General features: G+C 33.3%; 3 protein-coding genes across 3 annotated transcripts; 2 read left to right on the top strand and 1 right to left on the bottom strand.

The window, feature by feature from the left end:
* Nucleotides 1-1,699: 1,699 nt before the first annotated feature.
* On the top strand, nt 1,700-2,608 carry Tsp_04723 (putative ubiquitin associated and SH3 domain-containing protein B). Its single transcript, XM_003369256.1, has 3 exons — nt 1,700-1,745; nt 1,818-2,526; nt 2,572-2,608. The coding sequence occupies exons 1-3, from the start codon at nt 1,700-1,702 to the stop codon at nt 2,606-2,608; spliced, it is 792 nt and encodes a 263-aa protein (XP_003369304.1).
* Nucleotides 2,609-9,358: 6,750 nt separating this feature from the next.
* Nucleotides 9,359-11,774, top strand: Tsp_04724 (conserved hypothetical protein). Its single transcript, XM_003369257.1, has 2 exons — nt 9,359-9,682; nt 10,098-11,774. Exons 1-2 carry the CDS (start codon nt 9,359-9,361, stop codon nt 11,772-11,774), a joined length of 2,001 nt encoding a protein of 666 aa, XP_003369305.1.
* Nucleotides 11,775-12,738: 964 nt separating this feature from the next.
* Tsp_04725 (hypothetical protein) lies at nt 12,739-18,183 on the bottom strand. Its single transcript, XM_003369258.1, has 12 exons — nt 18,165-18,183; nt 17,687-17,787; nt 17,521-17,652; nt 17,326-17,469; nt 16,933-16,987; nt 16,789-16,845; nt 16,546-16,733; nt 16,312-16,484; nt 13,871-16,122; nt 12,983-13,105; nt 12,879-12,943; nt 12,739-12,798 (listed from the first exon to the last, which is right to left on the bottom strand). The coding sequence occupies exons 1-12, from the start codon at nt 18,181-18,183 to the stop codon at nt 12,739-12,741; spliced, it is 3,369 nt and encodes a 1,122-aa protein (XP_003369306.1).
* Nucleotides 18,184-18,322: the final 139 nt, after the last annotated feature.

The raw sequence follows: 18,322 nt of genomic DNA on the forward strand, positions 1-18,322 counted from the left end.
AAATGAAAAGTTATTAATAAAAAGTTAAAATTATTTTTTATGTAAAGGTATCCTACAAGCAAAGAGATGCATGACAAAGTATTGCGTGCGATGTGCGATGGATCCGTTTTGATATCAACGGAAAATGTAGAAGCTGACTTCCAGTATTTTGGTATAGAAAATACCTACAAATGGAGACATGAAGTACCATTACATAAGCTAACTTTTAACGTTATTCCATTTCCAGAATCGAATCGATTTCTTTTGGTTGAAGAAGTGTAATCATTTTTCATTGTTTCTGATAAAATCATTTTACATTGCCTTATTGTTTTGAATAAATTTTACATTATATTGTACATATAAGAAAAATAATTTGACAATGAAATATTAAACCTGCTACAGTAATTATAGAAGTAAATATATGAGTAAATATGTGTTTGTTAAAGCAAACCACGAATTGAAAGTGACAGATTATACGAAATTTTTCCATTGTAGAATAAAATATATACAAAAGAATGTATGTAGTAAGTATAAAAATAGTTCATGGGCAAAGTTTATACTATAACATAAATGTTGCATAATTGTAACTTTGTTTTCAATCTTTTTATCAACTCTGCAGTAATTTATATTGTGGATTTAATTAAAAATTATGAAACTGCTGATATGTGAAATTTTCTGTTGCTTCCTTTGGTTTACACGCTAAACCATAACGAATATAATGAATAATCTAACTATTGTATGTATTGATTCTTATTCATGATATTTGTCACGTTGGTCTGATATTGTTATGTGGTTGTTTATTTAGTTAAAACTTATTTTTTTAATGTTAAGGTGTATTTAATAATTGATTTTTGTATCCACTACGTTTATGCTGAGAAGCAACGACAGGTTGAGCAATATATGGATGAATGTATGGGCAGTTCTTTATGACCTTATCATACTTAATGCCTGAGCCGTTTATTTAAGCCGCCTTCCAAGTTGTTTTGTATTATATATTGTAGTTTTTGTCTGTCTCTTCTCTCCTTTTTCTGTTTGATACGGTTCTTTGTCGCGTTTTATTGTTATCCTTGATATTGTGCAGCAATATTAGTAGTATTATATCTAACCGCAGGCTGTATGAGCAAGCGAACACGTAACAGTTGTTTCATTGATTATTTGTATCCTTCATAATGTTGCTTGCTGTATGATTGTATGCTTGATAAAGTGAAGTACTAATTTCAATAAAAATTTAAAATTATTAAAAATTACACTTAAAGTTATGGTAATTGTATTGGAAATATTTTATCCGGTGAAGGTTTCAGTGCTGCAGCAATTACAAAATAATAGCTCATGGAGTATTTGAAATTATCAGCTAACCATATCCTAACTCATGGAGGCGAAAAAAACATTTGCATGTAATCGAATCATTCTAAAACTATTTTCAACTAATCAGCGAAAGAAGCCATGCAAAACTGCATGCTCATTCTACAACAGAATATGTGATCTGTTGCTAACTGAATATTATGACTGTTGTTCATTTGCTGCTGGCTAAAGTAGTTTAAAATTGAAGAAGTTTAAGCAGGAACTTTAAAACTAAAACAATAATATTTTAATATACTTTAAAAGTTTTACATTAAATTGTTAAATTTAAACAAAACATTATGGATAAGCCCAACGAGAAACAGAATAAGGTTAGTATTCTCTGCTTGCTTCACGTAGCTCGTGTTGTGCATATTGAGCAATGGCAAATGAACCACAACCGATAAACGCTTTGCCAGAAGGACAAAGTGAGGTAAAAGGAGACAAGGTACAAGAAAATAAAGAAACAGTGGAATTGACCGGGAGAAGAATTTTTTTAGTCCGCCATGGAGAACGAATGGATCGCGTTTTCCCAGGTTGGTTGCGTCTTGGTTTCACAGATTTAGGAGCGTATAGACCATATGATTTGAATATGCCATTAAGAGCAGTGAAACGAGAAAATGGATGGAAAGATTTTTACAATGATCCACCGATTACTGAAATTGGTTATGCGACATCACAAATGATTGGACGAGGTATGAAACTGAGTGGAATTGGATTTGACATGGTCTACTGTAGTCCAGCTTTGCGTAGCATTCAAAGTGCCCATGGAATATTGAAGTCGTTTGCTGGTTCAAATACAAAAATTTGCATCGAAGCAGGTCTGTTTGAATACTTGGGTTGGTATGAAAATGCAAATTTGAATTTTCTTAATACTGATCAGTTGGTCAGTGAAGGATATGAAATACAACCAAATTACATTCCATACATGATGGCGCAAACATTGAAAGATAAGTTTCATAGTGAAACTATTGAAGAATATTACAAACGAGTCAATACGGTGGTTAACTACATTGTGAGTTTGCATGGAAAAACAAAGTGCAATTTGTTGTTCGTCGTTCATGCACCAACAATTGATGCCATTGGTCGAAGTTTGATGAAAAAATCTGCTACTAATTTGTCCAATTATGAACTTAGCAAAATGGGTATTCATTATCCGTATGCTTCTGTTGTCGGCTTAGAAGAAATAAAAGCAAATGGAGAATGGCAGTTAATGCCAAATATATTGCCGCCAATTTCATGTTTAGATTTTAGTAACCGCGTAAATTTGAATTATTTTACTCGTCCATAACTTTCTTTCTGCTATATTAACGTGTTTTCATGTCACATCAGTATCAGTGAATAATTGTAAATTTAGAATCATATTTGTATGAAATGTTATTTTTTTGTAAATGTTTCCACTGATATAATACTGTAAATAAATATTTTTAATAAAATTAAAGCGAAATAAATAATAATTATAAAAGAAATAGTTTTACTTTTGAAACATATAAAATTATACTTTTATTTGGAAAACATCTTGCAAAATACTTCAATATATTGGCAGTTATGGCTCATTTTTCGTTAATTCAAAATTATGTATTCGTTTCAGTTTTCAACTAATGTCTTTCTTCGGGTAATGTAATTCAAACCGGAAATCTTCAGTGAATTGGATAATTTGTTGGTTTCTGTTGATAATAGTGAGTTGTAGTATTAAAAGTAAGGATTTTTAGTTGTTTTTCATACCAACGTATTTTCGTTGTAGAGAACAATTAATTTGAAATTATTAATTTTTAATTGAATATTTGTTTCATTTACATATTACTTTTCGCTTTAAATCGTATGCATTGTAATGCATGACAATATAGATTAATATTGGTTAAATTCAACCGACTTTTAGAACTTACATTAGGTTTGCTTTGGCAATAACTTTCAAGTTTGGCTTTGAATTTAACAGCGTTGATTCATATGTTATGGATATCTTTTATCAAAGGTTGCAATTGCTTAGTTCCTAAAGTTGCGGCTTATACATGAAGAATCTCCAAAGTGCAACATATCTTTGTTAATATGCTTTTCTGTAATTGAAAAGGTAAGCATTTTGTTGTATAAAAGTATTGCTGTTTGAACTGTTGATTAATGTAAGCTAAGTATATTTCAGTCAACTGAATCAACTAAATTTTTTCAAGTTTTGTTTTTTTGAATTTATGTAATTTTCACTACAAGAACATACAAATCCATGTGTAGAATTCGCAAAACGTTTTTTTGCTGCTTGCATGTGCATTTCAAATATTGAAATCAAAGGCGAATTTCATAACTACTTACTTGAGTTAGAATATGTAATATTTTAATTTTAAATGTCATTACAGAGAGATTGTTATAAATGTAGTCAGTGAAAATATTAGCGGAGCAAAAGCCAAAAAGTAAAATTATGTAATATTACTACAACTACTAATTTAAAAAACACTAAATTGCACGGACAGGTAATGGACAAAAGATTCGACATTATCAGCATGCAATCCATACAAACTAATAATCAAAACGTCACCGTTCTTTGTTGCTTATGTAATTTGCATATTGTTATAATTTTTATGCTAATTTCTATGTATTTTGTCGTTGCTAATATAGTCTCAAAGATTTATAAAAATGATTTGTGTCTAAGTAATTTTTCAAAGCGCAGCGTTGACAAATGCAGAAATTCGACTAAAAATGGCTCCAGTATGGCCAGCAAAACATTTTGCTAAGATAGCAGTGTCAGAGTAATGCTTTCATGAAAAGAAGAAGAAAGAGAAGAAGCAAGTTGCCAGTAAAACTATTTGTTTATGTTGATCACATGTATACTTTCTTACATTCCTCGAATTCAATGTTAGAATTTTAATATCCTCTGTGATTCAAATTTTACAATTTGTTTTTATTTAAAAAATTTCAGTTAGTCCATTTCTCAACATTTTTGTACACTTATTCATCAGTTCTCATTTAATGATGTTTTTTAAATGTTTTATGTATTACATGTATCAAAAGTATGAGCATGCGTATTTGGATATTCAGCATGAATATAAATGATTTTTATTTCATTAACTACCCAGTAAATGCTAAAATATTTATGTATTCATGGATTTATTCTCCATTATTGTAGCATATTGATGTCGCAATTTATATTTTGCTTTAGGAATTAAAAAAAAATTTTATTTTTTTTACAAGTGCTTCCATTTCTTATAGTATTAATATGAATAAAAATGTGTTCACTAGTTTGGAATGTTTACAGTTTTTTGCTTTTAATATACACGCTTATAATTTTATTCCGCACCATCTGAGGTGCTAAATAAATTGCTTACTTATAAATGAATAGTCAGTGTGCTTTCGGTCAGGTAGATGTGACCGCTGGTTATTAAACATACTGACAAACTAATGATGACTGCAGGTCACGTTGAGAATTCGAACTAGTGACCAGGTGATGGTATTTTGCCATCCCACTTCAAGTTCTATGAATTGAAATGAATTATTTAATAAAATGTTTTTAAATTAAATTAAAATAATTCTGCACATTTGTGCATGAATAATTTTACTTGTTGAATTTAACACTGCATTTTCAATTTCATCAATATGAGAATACATTCACTGTTAAATGATCATTTATTACATATTTGCAAGGTCTACGGTTAAACTTTTGTGCTTGCTTATCATTATTATGTAATATTTACAAAAACTGTTTTTATAATTAGTTCCATATATTTATAAAAATGAATAAATATGGAATTAATGTAAAATATCTGCAACTTTAAATTGGAGAAGTGCCAAACGCATTATTAAATAGATTAAAGAATATTTTTTAAATTTCATGACTTTACTAATGTTCTCAATTTCAGTTGAAATGAATGAGACCTAAATCATGGGATGTTCTTCTAACAGCACACTCTGGTTCTGATTTTAAGCTCATCTATTAATGTCAGTTTGGTCAAATGAGCATCAATATTGATAATGAATTTCAAACTTCAGGTTACGTGTACTGCCTGCCCTATGTGGTCACTATCGCCACGTATAGCAGTGAAAATTATTAATTGTATTCCATTTAATTTTTGCAAAGATGCCTTTTTGAAATTAAATTAAATTTTTTGATTTTTTTAAAAGTATAATAAAAAAATTTAAAATATGATTTGCTGATTTGCAATTTGCAACGCAATGCTTAAGATGAATATTTATTCAAGTTTTTATTTTATCTTTTTAACACTCGTTCTAAACATCACAATATCATTCTGTAATTTTATTACTTTCAATTATTTAGTTCATGCAACTTTATAAACATGCTTTTCATACGCTGAGCTGCTATCATGCTATGCGACTTAACATGTTTTCACTTATCTGAATGTAAAAATTTGTTATTACATAAAATTGAGAGTTTCATTATTAAATTTAGAATTTGGTAATAATATCAGCTTAGTAGTAGTTCAGTATCAACAAATAGCTCAGTCTTCTACGATACACTTTTACTGCAATTCAGCTGAAATATGTGCACACACATCAGTATATGAGGTGCATTCAGCAACTGTATTCCATTTCTGAAGTTCTAGGCAGCTCTACTCATTTGGCTAAATGGTGCAATAACTTATAGAAGAACAGCATTGCAGTTTTCTACTATTTTATAAAGCTTTTAACCCTTTTAAATGGACGTTAGTGCTCTTGCTTATATTATGTATTTTTTAAAGAGCAATCTTTTCATTCTGCACTCATTTTTGTTAGAAACAAATATGCGTATGCTAAACAACCATCTTTTTAATCATTGAAATTACCACATTATTTCTAACTTTGTGGCACGAGGAAACAGGAGTCACTCAGGAATGTCACATCGCACCTATACCCCCGCTTTACGCTGGTAAAGAGCTTTCAGTTTGACATTCTACAGCTACATTATGCACAACAGCTTGTGCAAATTGAAAGGAGCATTTTTTTAATGATGTTCTGTGCAGATGGAATTGGGGCTGTTTCAAAATTACATGTAATTTTTTTCATGCCGACTTTAGGTGTAGTGCATTAAAAAAATATAAAAGCACATTGAAAAGAATGTGCTTTTTGAACTTCAATAAACAAACGCCAAAATTTACGGTGCAAAAGTCATTAACCGTGAACAATTGCTAAAATGAATTCACTGTTGCTTTTAAACTTACGTTTCACTATGCTGTGCGCATGCAAGTTGATAATTTCAAATTCTCATACATGTAGAACATTGATTTATTGTTGAAGGATGTTGCAGGATCATCTGATATTGTCAAATCTGAAAAAGATAGGAATAGAGTTTTGGCTTTGGCTTTCCTGCGTTCATGATGCCCAGATCAGAAAATGATTTCTTGGCCTCTTCATCTCAAACAGATGCTATATTGCTACGTAGGGTAGCTTTTGCCGGTGTTTTGGCTCAGGTTCGCATCAGTTTGGTACTTGCCTTTTGTGTTACATCGATATTCAGAATAAATATTCTACTTTGACATACCAAAAATCTGTAGACATGTTCTGTAATACTGAAATCCAGTATGCTGCGACTGCATTATTGCTTCCCTTCAGTCTGCATGATGTGACTATTTCCTTTTGTGCATTGGTTAAAAAACATCCGTACGGCTTTGAATAAGTAAAAAGTTAACCACAAAAAAATAAAGCAAAACCTCGTAAAACTTTGAATGTATACTCCACGACAAAATTAATTTCAAGATAATTAGTTCAGGAGCTTGACCAGAAAGATCTGTCGAAACTTAAAGTGAAATATCATTCTGAAAAATAGGCAAAAATTGAAAGTTAAAAATACAAAATCCTGCACTTGTAACTTTATTGATTTGCATTTTAAAATTCAATTTTCAAAATTCTCTTTATTGTCCTGAGCAAAGTGAAACAGTCAATCGGTGTTTTCTGATTATTGAATTTCACACACAATGTGGCGTTACTGATCTCTGTTGGTGTCACTATTGGTAAGCCGAGTTAAAATTATTTTTGTTAACCTTAATTCATCAAAGTGACGCTGATTGATGAGCTTGGACTCTTGCAGTGCGCCGTTAGGAGAACATCCCTGAATTATTTTGTTAGCTGCCAGTGACAATGACATTGGCATCCTATTTAGGTCACTGCTGTGTGAATGATGACCTAAATTTTATATTCAAACTCATGTAAATGAGATCACAATTCTTCATGTTTATTGCTGGTTTTGGAAGTGCTACTTTGTTTCGAAACGTTTAATGTAAATATGATGTTCATATCTTATTACTCTTTGTTATTAATATTAGGAACGTCTGTTCAAAAAGGTAATTTTTTCTTTACATGTATTTTCCATCAAATTTAGTTCATTTTTAAGAGAAATTAATATTATTTAATTAATTAATTAATTTAAATAATATTCAATAAATAATAATCATTTTAATGATAATAATAATGTTATTAGTAAAATCTTTAATGAATATAAATTTCATCTTTGCAGTTTTGTTTCAATTAGCAGCTAGTATTTACTGAATATTCAACATAAGCTGCCCAGAAAAGTTATACATTGAAAATCAAATTGTATTTGGTATTATGACAAGAATGCGTTTATTTGTGTTTGCTGAATTTTAAAATTAAAGCGCCAATCTTTTGTAAAGTATATAAACAAAAGATTTCAAAATGCTAAGGCAAACATTACATGCAGGTTAATACATTTTAATAAAATTACTTGTAATAATTTGTTTTGTTTAAATGTATACAATGCTATCTGTTGCTTTGGAGTTTAATGTAAAATCTTTGGTCATATGTGAGCAGCATACAAGTGGCAAAAAATGTTTGCCATGTAATATCTGATGTAAATAGAGTTTGCAAATTTACTATTTATTGCACTGTTAAGATTATGCTTTCTTACATAATTAAATTTATTTGAAGATTTAATTAAAATTGCAGCAGCGCATTCAAATTTTTCTTAAAGTTGAAAAAGAATAATTTCATATCAAATTAGTGACGATTGAAAGTTGAAAATGAATATTATATGAAATGATATTATATGAAATATATTTAAATATCAGCATTTGAAAAAATAATACGCATTCAATAATTAAGCTCAAAGCTGTGAAACACGAATGATAAAAAAATTTAATGACTAAAATAATTAACTGTTTGATGAAATTATGAAAGACGCAATGACAGCGAAGAGAAAGCTATTAAAAATTCAATTTCTAAAAGTTACAAGCAAAAGTATTATTTAAATTATTTATTTGTGTTTTAGTTTATTAAATTGGCGTAAATTAAATTTACTTGGTGACTAACAGTATGCCGAGTGCTCAAAACCGTATTTATTTTGTTGAGCTACCGGTAGGGTATATTTATTTATTTGGAAGTAGTAAATTAATAATTTATTTATTGAGGACAGTAAGTCAACGGAAGTTATAGTTGCTTTCACGCACATATGGGCATGCATATTGTGAATGAAATAAAACAGTTGAATTTTTTAGTAACAGTTAATGAATGCGCGCTTTATTTTACTTTAAACAAATGTGATATTTGCAAATTTAAAAATGTTGATTTGACGTTTGTTTAGCTAGATATTAAAATATTTTCATTCAATTTCAATTTTATTCCTGCATTTTAAGGCAATATGTTTTCTAAAACAGAGCGAAATGCTGAATAAAGTAGCAAAAATTTCAGCTTTGAAAGTCCATTTGAAATTTATGATACGTATATTGCTGTGTTGTGTTAATGAAAACTGTAAACGTCAGTGCAAACTGCCTATATTTTCGAAAATGAAGCTACCATGTCAGTTGCTTTTGTTTTTTTGCCATTGTGAATAGAATATTTTACATTGAAATATGTGAAAAATATTTTTAAAGTATCAAGAAACGTTACTATTTTAATAATTTTGAATTAATTGCTATCATTAAAAATTTCAACGAAACTTTACATTTATCTCTAATAAAACTTTCCAAAATGAAGAATAATCTTCAGCTAAATTTAATTTCAACTTTATTATTTATTTATTTTACTTTCAAAAACCTTTTTCTTTTAAACAAATGTCAAAACTGCTTCAAATTTGCTTGACAAATTGTAAAATTGTTTAGCTTTGTGCCGAATGCAAATGAAGCAGCCCTACGTTACGATACCTCCCGGACCTGAGGGAAAACCTCTGCTGCGAGCCCATTTGCACAAGCAGGCAAAACTTGCTTTATTAAATTTGATCGCTTCAAAACAAACTGAACATATTGATGAATTTGAAAAAGTTCGATTTTCCGATTGCACTTTCAATGCCAATACAGCAGAAGAATATGCAGAATGCATGCTGCCATATATAATACAAAACATACCTCAGTCGAATACCAAAATTAAATCGTCTGCTAAATCACAAAATGTTTCTACGGTTGCATCCATTAACGAAACCTGGATAGGATCTTTCAAGGTAATTTTTCGCAGTTTTTAAATGCTACGTTTTAAGCTTTGCTTCAATTAAACGGAAGTTCACTTAAATCAATAATGCATTAATTAAAGATATAATGTTCGGTAAAATGCATGTGCAATAAATATTGAATGCAACAAACAAATGGATAGATGTTTAATATTTTTAAAATTGCATGTCTATATGTTCAAAGCAATAGAGGGAAATATTAGGTGTTGAAATTTTTTCCAAATAGATCAAATTTTCCAAGAATCGTTTTAAAAATTTGCATTTTATTCATTGCAGATAATAAGTAAATAGTTGTAAATAAGTAAATAAATGGAATAATTTTGAAATTCAAAAAAGGTCGTATTCATTAAATATAATTTATGCTAAAAAGTTCAAGCTAAATGCCTTATGAATCATTTTAAAAATTAAGCTAAAGCGACGCTTTCCTCGACAAGTGACATTGGCGAGCAAACAGCTACAGCAAATGGAAGCGATGAATCGATTTGCTGTGAAAAAATTTACCGAAGAAGCTGAAAACCATCGGTTGTTAAAAGTGCTAACAAGCCTTACGCAGAAGTTGAGCTTGCATTCACCAGCTTCTGAAGTACTGCGTTCTGTGAAAGAAAAAATGAACATAAGCGATACGAAAATTATCAGTGAACCGGAACGACGCCAAAAATTAATACGTCTGACGAAACGACTCTTGAGTGGTAATATTAATGATGATTCAGAGTCAGAATTATTTGGATGGAATTATTTGCGCAAAGCGATCACTGACACGGAAAAACTGATCACCAATGCCGTTACAAACGGAAATCCACTAACCCTACCAAAATGGCAATACGACATGATGCAACTAGTTAAAGGTATGATCGTGAGCACATTAAAAGACAATTCTACGGAATCCCCTCCGACACGATTACTGTCACCAAGAATCTTGTCTATTACTCCATATCAACGGGACATGATCAACTTGCTTTCGCCTGATCTTTTCAGTTTATTCGAAAACGATGATCCAAACAATCTGCTGCCCCTTCCGCAGCTTTTCCAATCAATGCACAAAGCGGATCAAGAAGTACTGATCGAAATGATCATGGATGTGACCGGTGCTGGTGATATTCTTTCGCTGCAAGATGAAATAATGCCAAATCAGCCGAGAACACTGTTAGAAACTTTGGAATTATTTTCCAAGCCAGTCGGAGAATATTTGCTAGAAGACACCCCTGAGGCACATCTGATACCAGAAACAAAAAAGGTGTTCAAACGTTTGGAAAAAAGTTTAACCCAAGATCAGCACAACGATATGACCAATGATGGTTTTGCCTTTCTGGAGGAACAGCAGTTGGATCTACTGTATGGAGATGAAAATCCGTTCAACATCACTAGCTTAAAGTTTGACAAAAAACTGTACCTGAAGTTGAACAAAACAGAACGTCGGATTGCTTTGATGAATCATATCAGTAAAATGGGCGAAAAATCTAGAATGAAAAGAAGCTTCATTTTGGAGCCAATATTTCTGAAAAAAGTTCACCTAGCACCGAGTGCTCGTGCTCCTGTAATTCTAAGTCCGATTCTGCTGTCGACGGCTGTTTTATCGCCCGCAGTACTTGGACCGATCATATTATCGCCTTTCGCGCTCGGTACGCTGACATTGTCGCCCAAAGTGATCAGTTCTGCAATACTTTCGCCTGTGGTGATGTTTCCGCTAATCATTTCGCCACTTGTGCTTTGTCCGATCATTCTCAACCCTTTCATTCTCAATCCGATAGTTTTGTCGCCCAACGTGTTAAATCCCATCATAATGTCCCCAAGCGCGCTGACACCTCTTATACTTAGTCCTTTTGTTCTCAGTCCATTCATTCTGTCTGGAGCCACAACTTCAGCTGTCATACTGACACCTCGAGTTTTGTCACCGTTAATCAAAACGCCATTGACAAACTTTGCTCTCGTCTGCTCACCAGCTGTATTGTCAAGAAAAAAACGTGCTTTGCAGGATAAAAAACAACGAAAAATGAAAAAATATCCAACTCTACGTCATTTATCATTTCAACGACGTTACCGGACGTCAAAGGCAAGAAAACTTACCAGTAGCCCCATCGAGTACTAGCAATCATCGACAATTGCATGACGTTATCATCTGTATTCCATGCACATCTCTTCTACAGGACTGAACAAAACGAACAAATTGTCGCTCTGAATACTTTGATCTTACCTTCTTCTCATTTTTTGAATTCTTCCCACAATAAAACATTCCATACAGCCCATCGTTGTACCATGTATTCCGTTGATTGAATAAATATGAAAATTGTCATTGTAAACTTTCAACGCTCACAGAACCAAAAATTAAACTTTCCCAATTGTTTCATGTAATTATTTCAGTGTAAAAATGTATTTCGCAATGTGATAAAAAAAATTAACCACTTCATTTTATCATACAAATGAAAAAAATACCTTCAAAAAATTGAAACATAAATTCATCATTAGAAGAAAACTTGTTTTTTTTAATAAACGAACGAGTAAAAAAATATCTAATGAGGAAAACGCCTAGGAGTTCTTTTGCGTGGACGACCCCTAGCACGGCCCCTCGGTGATCGCTCCAACTGTTGTTCATCGGTCGATTCCCAGACAATTGGACGTCGTCTAGAATTGCGATTGGTGTCCAAAGTTGGACTTTGCAGTTGCTGATTTGCAACAGCATTAGCCATCATTTCTTGGGCAACACTCGTCTGTGGAGCCGCATGAACGCCTATTCCTCTGACACGACCGGTCCCATGTCGCAACGATGCTGGATCACAAGGAACCAACTGCACTGAGACTAAGTTACTGTCTGTAAGTAAAAAAGCAAATTCAAAACTGATAAAGAAAAACATGCAAACATTACATTTAAAAAAAGTTTGACAATCTGCATTACTATTCAGTAATAATCAATCGATTAATATTAGCAACAAAATTACAAAACAAAGACACTTTCTACAAAGTAGACCATTTATAATTAATTATTATAATCCATTTCATACATTAGTATTTGCAATTCTTTACACAAATGTACTTATTTATTGCATTTACGAATGTTACAATTTCTTACAATTTCTAACAGGACGCCGAAGTGTTGGCGGTGGTAGATCTGAAGGCTAAAAATTATATTTATCAAATTAGAAAATCAACAAATCAAATCAAATCAAAAATGCTAAACAATTAAAAAATGTCATACTTGCAATGGATTAAGCAATTCTATTCCAGGATGAAATGGCACAGCTGGAACTATTGAGCATAAAACTATTTAGTATCAAAATAGACAATTTTGATTCTTATTACCAGGATGAAAGTTTCTACCAATCAATTGAACAGGCTGCAATAAGCATTCTGGTGACAGTAGTGAGGGTATGTTAGATTTCTGCTTGTGCGAAGTAATAACTTGTGTACGTGACCAAGTGGAACCTAAGTACAACTTTTATTCTATCATGGGACAATCAATCAAATGGAAAATAATTCTGAATAAAATCATCCAAATTATTACTATTCATAAATCCACAAAACTACAAATTAAACTGGCAATTTTAACTACAATTAATTGCATATGGTTGAAATAAAAGTGACTCGTCAATTGATATAGCACAAGATATGCGATGCGGTAAAAGATATGAACAACTGAAAACGCAGCAAACAATAAACGTTATCCACAAACCAACGCAACATCATTCTGTTTGCTCTCCGTAAATAAATAAATGAAATGCACAATTATCGGCGATAAAACCAAAAGATATGAACATTTAAAAAATGCATAATTTACCATTATCAACTTCCGTTTGGTTTGAATTTTTAGTTGTTTTTTTAAATTAATTCCCTGTTAACATTAAAATGTTGAATTTTGATGTTTGTGTACACAGAAAATGCAAGCGAACGTCGTTCAGATAAATTTAAAATTCAAAATAAATTTCTACCAAAAAACAACATAAAAAATTAATAAATGACTTTCTAAATTCATCTGCTGATTTGCCTACTTTTAAATACAATCATTTAATTTCTATTAAACCAATTTAATACTTGAAAAGGAAAATAATTTCTGATAAAAGTCTGCTGAATTAATAATTAATGCAGAAATAGAATAATGAACATAGAAAAATTACCCCCTTTTTCAGAATTCACTTGTACAGTTCAAGAATATAATTAATTATTGAAATAAGCATAAAAAGAACAATTTACCCGAGCTTGATGAAACAGCAACCGAAGCAGCAGTTTTGCGTTCGTTAAATTTTCCGGGTTTTTCTGTGAGAACGGGAGCCGGTTTAACGCTAACTACTGCAGTGGGTGAAGATTTCTTCGGAGATTGGTCATCACCGACTGAGTCGATATTCTTTGGCGCGGTTGGAACAGTCGACTGTTCCTCTTCCATTGGATGTTCGTCGACACGAGATGGTGATGACGATTGCGGGATATCGTTGCCAGTGGTTTCTGGCAACGATTTATCCGCTTCTTCGGCAAGTTCGCATCCGTGAACCACTTCCATTTCACCACAAACCTGGTCACCGCTTTTTCCCATCAATTCGCTTATTTTCTGCTCGGCACAATTCAACAAGCCTGTGAGTTGCTTTTCAGCTTCAACACGACTAGCCAGTTCCGTTCTGACGCTTCTCAACGTCTGGTAGAGTCTTTCTCTGGCCATGTGCATCTGAATGTTGGTCAATTCTTCAAATCGCTGATCCAGCAGCGAAAATTTACCATCCAATTCAGTGTCAGTAATTTCCAACTTTTTCAAAAATGAACGCATCCCTTCCGTCAATAACAAAAGACAACGCTTTCCGGCACCAAGCCGTCGACATTTCTTCTCCGCTTTGGCCAACGCCCCTTTGCAAAACTGCAAACTACGTTTCAAAGCATTGCGCCGACACTGGGCATAAAAGGCTGTGTTGGAATATTGACGCAGACGATCCAAACGACTGATCAGTGCCACTTCCAGCTGTCGTTGGGATTCCAGCTGCGCTTCCAAATGAGCAACCATTGCCTGAGATTTGATCAGCTGTTGCTTCAATATCGGCTCGTTTTGAGACTTTTCCATATATGACGAAGCATCCGCTTCCACATCCAACGAAATCACTCCGATGAACTGCTCCAACTGGGATTCGGCATCTTGACGGCGTTTCACTTCGATAGAACAATCCGTACGAGCCTCTTGCAACGCCATCTCGGTGTCGAACAGCGCCTTCTGCTTCACTGCCAGTTGTCGTTCGAGTTCCGGCAGAAGACGATTCATGTGAATTTCGTTCTTCTCATATTCACGTAACTTGCGTTGAAAATGATCCCTGAGCGTCTTCTTTTCCCTCTTCCAGCTGGCAGTGTGGCTTTGAATTTTCTCCCCTGACAATTGCAAAGCATTCTTCAGTTGGACAATTTTGCACTTCGATGCGACCAATTTCCGCTTCAACCGTGACAACTGCGCGCACTGGATCAACCATTTTCGTCGCCAGGATTCCGCTTCCCAGCCAGCGGATCTCGCCCGACGTCCGGCGGCGGTGTGTTCGCATACAGATTTCGCCAACGCGGATTCACAGTACGCCAGTCGGTCGGTCAGCTGGCGTTGGCGATCGAACGCTTCGAGCAATTCGGAGCCCACAATGCCGCACTGTTGCTTTTCATCTTCTTCAGCCCTTCTCTGCTCTTCCATGCATTTGTAACGCATCAAGCACCTCTGCAGTTGATCCAACGTCGGCTGGTCATTGTCGTCGTCACCTGCTTCGCATACAAATGCCATCGCATCGACGACAGCAACGTCCACTCCGCTCTGGATCAAGTTTGAACCCGCTCTCGAACCACCACCACCACCACCACTAGCATCACCAGAAGAAGCATGATTTCCGGACGATAATTCAGCGGCCAATTCTCGATTCTCCCTTTCCAGCTGATTCACCTGATCGCACAGCTGTTGCCTGTTTTCAGCGTACCGCTGCAACTCTTGCTTATTCTGTTCCATAAGCTGATCCATCGCTGCTAATAGAATCGCATTTTCCATTTGCAATTTTGCACACTGACCATCCGCAGTTTCCGGTTGATGAAGATGCAACTGAATTTCCGGTGACGGAGGCAACGGACGCGCTTCGACCAACCTCAACTGGCTTGTCACTTCTTCAATAGCCTTCTCACAACGCTGCTTGGCCACGGTCCATTCCTCCAGTTGAGCATTTTCGCCAGTAAATTCTGCCAATCTGTGCTTCAGACCCGCTTCCACACCCATCAGACGACCAATTTCACTTTTCAACGCATCCTTCTCTTTATTCACCTTTTCCAATTCACTTCTACACTCGTTCAGCAGTTGTTCGACTGTTGCATAACGCGAACGTTCAATTTCCAACAATGAACGCAAACTACCAACTTCGGTATACAGCGACCGTTGTTGGCCACCCATCGAATCTACCGTATGCACTTCTTCTTTTGTACGACACAAGCTGTCCTCACTTTTGCTGCAATGCACGAAAAAAAACGATCAACTGTCAAATTTGCATTTGTTCATTGATCAAATATAATCGGACAAAATTCAGCATTTTTTTTCAATTGAAAAGAAAAATTATCAACAGAACCTGAATCATGGAGAATGACACAGTGTTTTCAGATACTAGATTACAATAACAAACATATACCAAGCAACTTACCCCTGGGCAAACTTTTGGTTTTCGCTTTTCAAAATATCCGCCCCGCATTCACCATGGGAAATTTTCGATTGTATTTCTTTGATTGAAGATTCAAATTCGTTGCATTGAATTTCTAAATTCATTCGACGCTGCACTTCTGCTTCTAATTTTGGCCTCAGATCGGACTTGCAATGCTACAACAAGCAGCCAATGTTAAATTTTTAAACATTATCATTATCATGATATCTGACTGACATTGGTAATGCTCAGCAAATCTTTCTTAAGAGTGGTATTTTCGGCAACTATCTTCTTCAAAGATTCTCGACATTGCAAATATAAACCATTTAGCTGGCATACAGACAATTTGGCATTTTTCAAAAAATATGCTGTAGATGTTGCTGGTAAATCAAAATCGCCAAACAGAGTTTCACTTTCCATCAAAACTGAATAAAACTTATATTGATAAATAATACAAATTATACACTGCATATCTTCTACCTTTTTCAACATGCTCATTTAGCATCAGCTTCTCACTCAAAACGGCAATGGTATTTTCTGAACAATTTCAAAACAATCTCATAAATCCATATTTTATTTTATTATTTGATATCAATAATAATTGAATAAATTTATATGATTTACCTTTTTCATCAAGAAAATTCTGAAGAGTCTTCAGTTCGCGTTTTTTCTCTTCTATCTCTAAATCAACATTTTCAATTCAACATTTTACATAAATCAATCAAAAATGTTCACATTACCTTCCATAGCAGATAAATATTTTTGCTTCAAATCAGTATTCGATTTCAATATTAAATAAGTTTCTGCTGTGATATCATTAATTTTACCCTATATAACAGTTATGATATGCACTTTTATAAACAAAATGAAATTCTTACATTAAAAATGTTTTTCAGACTTTCAATATCTTCAATCTGCCGCCGGTATAAATCAATTTCGTTGTTTTTAGCATCTAATTCCTAATTGTAGCAATAAAATTGTATAATCATAGCATTAATGTTAAAAATACAATTATACTTCTTTGTGACGCTTGATAGCATTCTGCCAACCTTCCCTCAGTAATTGCACTTCATACTTCAGCTTTTCATTTATAGCTTCGGCACCATTCAATCTTCCTTCCATAATTGCAAGCTCAGCTCTTTGTTTTTCTCTCATTTTTGTCTAAGAGGTTTCCATGAACAATATTCAATTTCAGATGAGAAAAAAGATTACCATTTCATTTGTGGTATCATCCAAAATACGCTGCTTGTCGTCACAGAGTTTTTGTAGCAGTTCAATTTCTTTTCCATGTCCATCTTCAATTACCATCCGACTTTTTTCAGCCATCTGCATACAACTATGTTCCTACTTTGTACAACTATTTAACATCATACTGTACCTTAAAATTCAATGTTGCAATTCGAAAATGATCTTGAACCGATTCTACTGCCAGTGCAGCAAGTTCGCTTACGGAAGCACCGTTGCTAGAGTTTGAATAATCTGCAAATAATCATTCATATAAAAACAACAGCCACAGAAAATCTATAATAGCAACCCATTTCTTATCTCTCATTTCATTTACAGTCAGTCTACTATAATGCAAAACCATAAAGAAATTCAAATACATCTAAAGTGCAAACATGCTTCTGAAAGGTGAGGAAGTCAATGAATACTCAATCTCTAGAAACTAATAATACAGCAACTGCATTAAAACATATTAATCTAGAAATGAAAACTTCAAGAAAAAAACATACAATTAAAATAAAAAAAAGAACGAAAACATTTATCGTAAATTAAGAAGCATTATTACATGCGCAAAGAAATAAAAGTAAAATGTCCACCACATTCAATAATAACAAAAAAATATTTCTACAAACCTTCGTCATCACACTCCATTATGATTCTATTTTTAATAAAAACAATAAATACAAGCTGTTCACTTTCATGCAATCGAACTGTATAAATAAAAGGTGAATAACAACAGTAAGTGATTAACAGGTTTAAAACTTGTAAACAATTGAAAAGTTACTATTAA

Source organism: Trichinella spiralis, assembly GCF_000181795.1.
Source record: "Trichinella spiralis strain ISS 195 chromosome Unknown Scfld1557, whole genome shotgun sequence".
In the NCBI taxonomy this organism is placed as follows: Eukaryota; Metazoa; Nematoda; class Enoplea; order Trichinellida; family Trichinellidae; genus Trichinella; species Trichinella spiralis.

What these genes read in the sequence shown, in the direction of transcription:
- Tsp_04723 (XM_003369256.1), top strand. Translation starts at nt 1,700, where the DNA reads ATGGCAAATGAACCACAACCGATAAACGCTTTGCCAGAAGGACAAA. An exon ending in CGCTTTGCCAGAAGGACAAA is followed by an intron (nt 1,746 to 1,817) that starts GTGAGGTAAAAG and finishes GAATTTTTTTAG; the next exon opens with TCCGCCATGGAGAACGAATG. An exon ending in AAAGCAAATGGAGAATGGCA is followed by an intron (nt 2,527 to 2,571) that starts GTTAATGCCAAA and finishes TTTAGATTTTAG; the next exon opens with TAACCGCGTAAATTTGAATT.
- Tsp_04724 (XM_003369257.1), top strand. Translation starts at nt 9,359, where the DNA reads ATGCAAATGAAGCAGCCCTACGTTACGATACCTCCCGGACCTGAGGGA. An exon ending in CCTGGATAGGATCTTTCAAG is followed by an intron (nt 9,683 to 10,097) that starts GTAATTTTTCGC and finishes TTAAAAATTAAG; the next exon opens with CTAAAGCGACGCTTTCCTCG.
- Tsp_04725 (XM_003369258.1), bottom strand. An exon ending in TTGCAACATTGAATTTTAAG is followed by an intron (nt 17,653 to 17,686) that starts GTACAGTATGAT and finishes TGTACAAAGTAG; the next exon opens with GAACATAGTTGTATGCAGAT. An exon ending in AATTGCTTAATCCATTGCAA is followed by an intron (nt 12,799 to 12,878) that starts GTATGACATTTT and finishes TATAATTTTTAG; the next exon opens with CCTTCAGATCTACCACCGCC.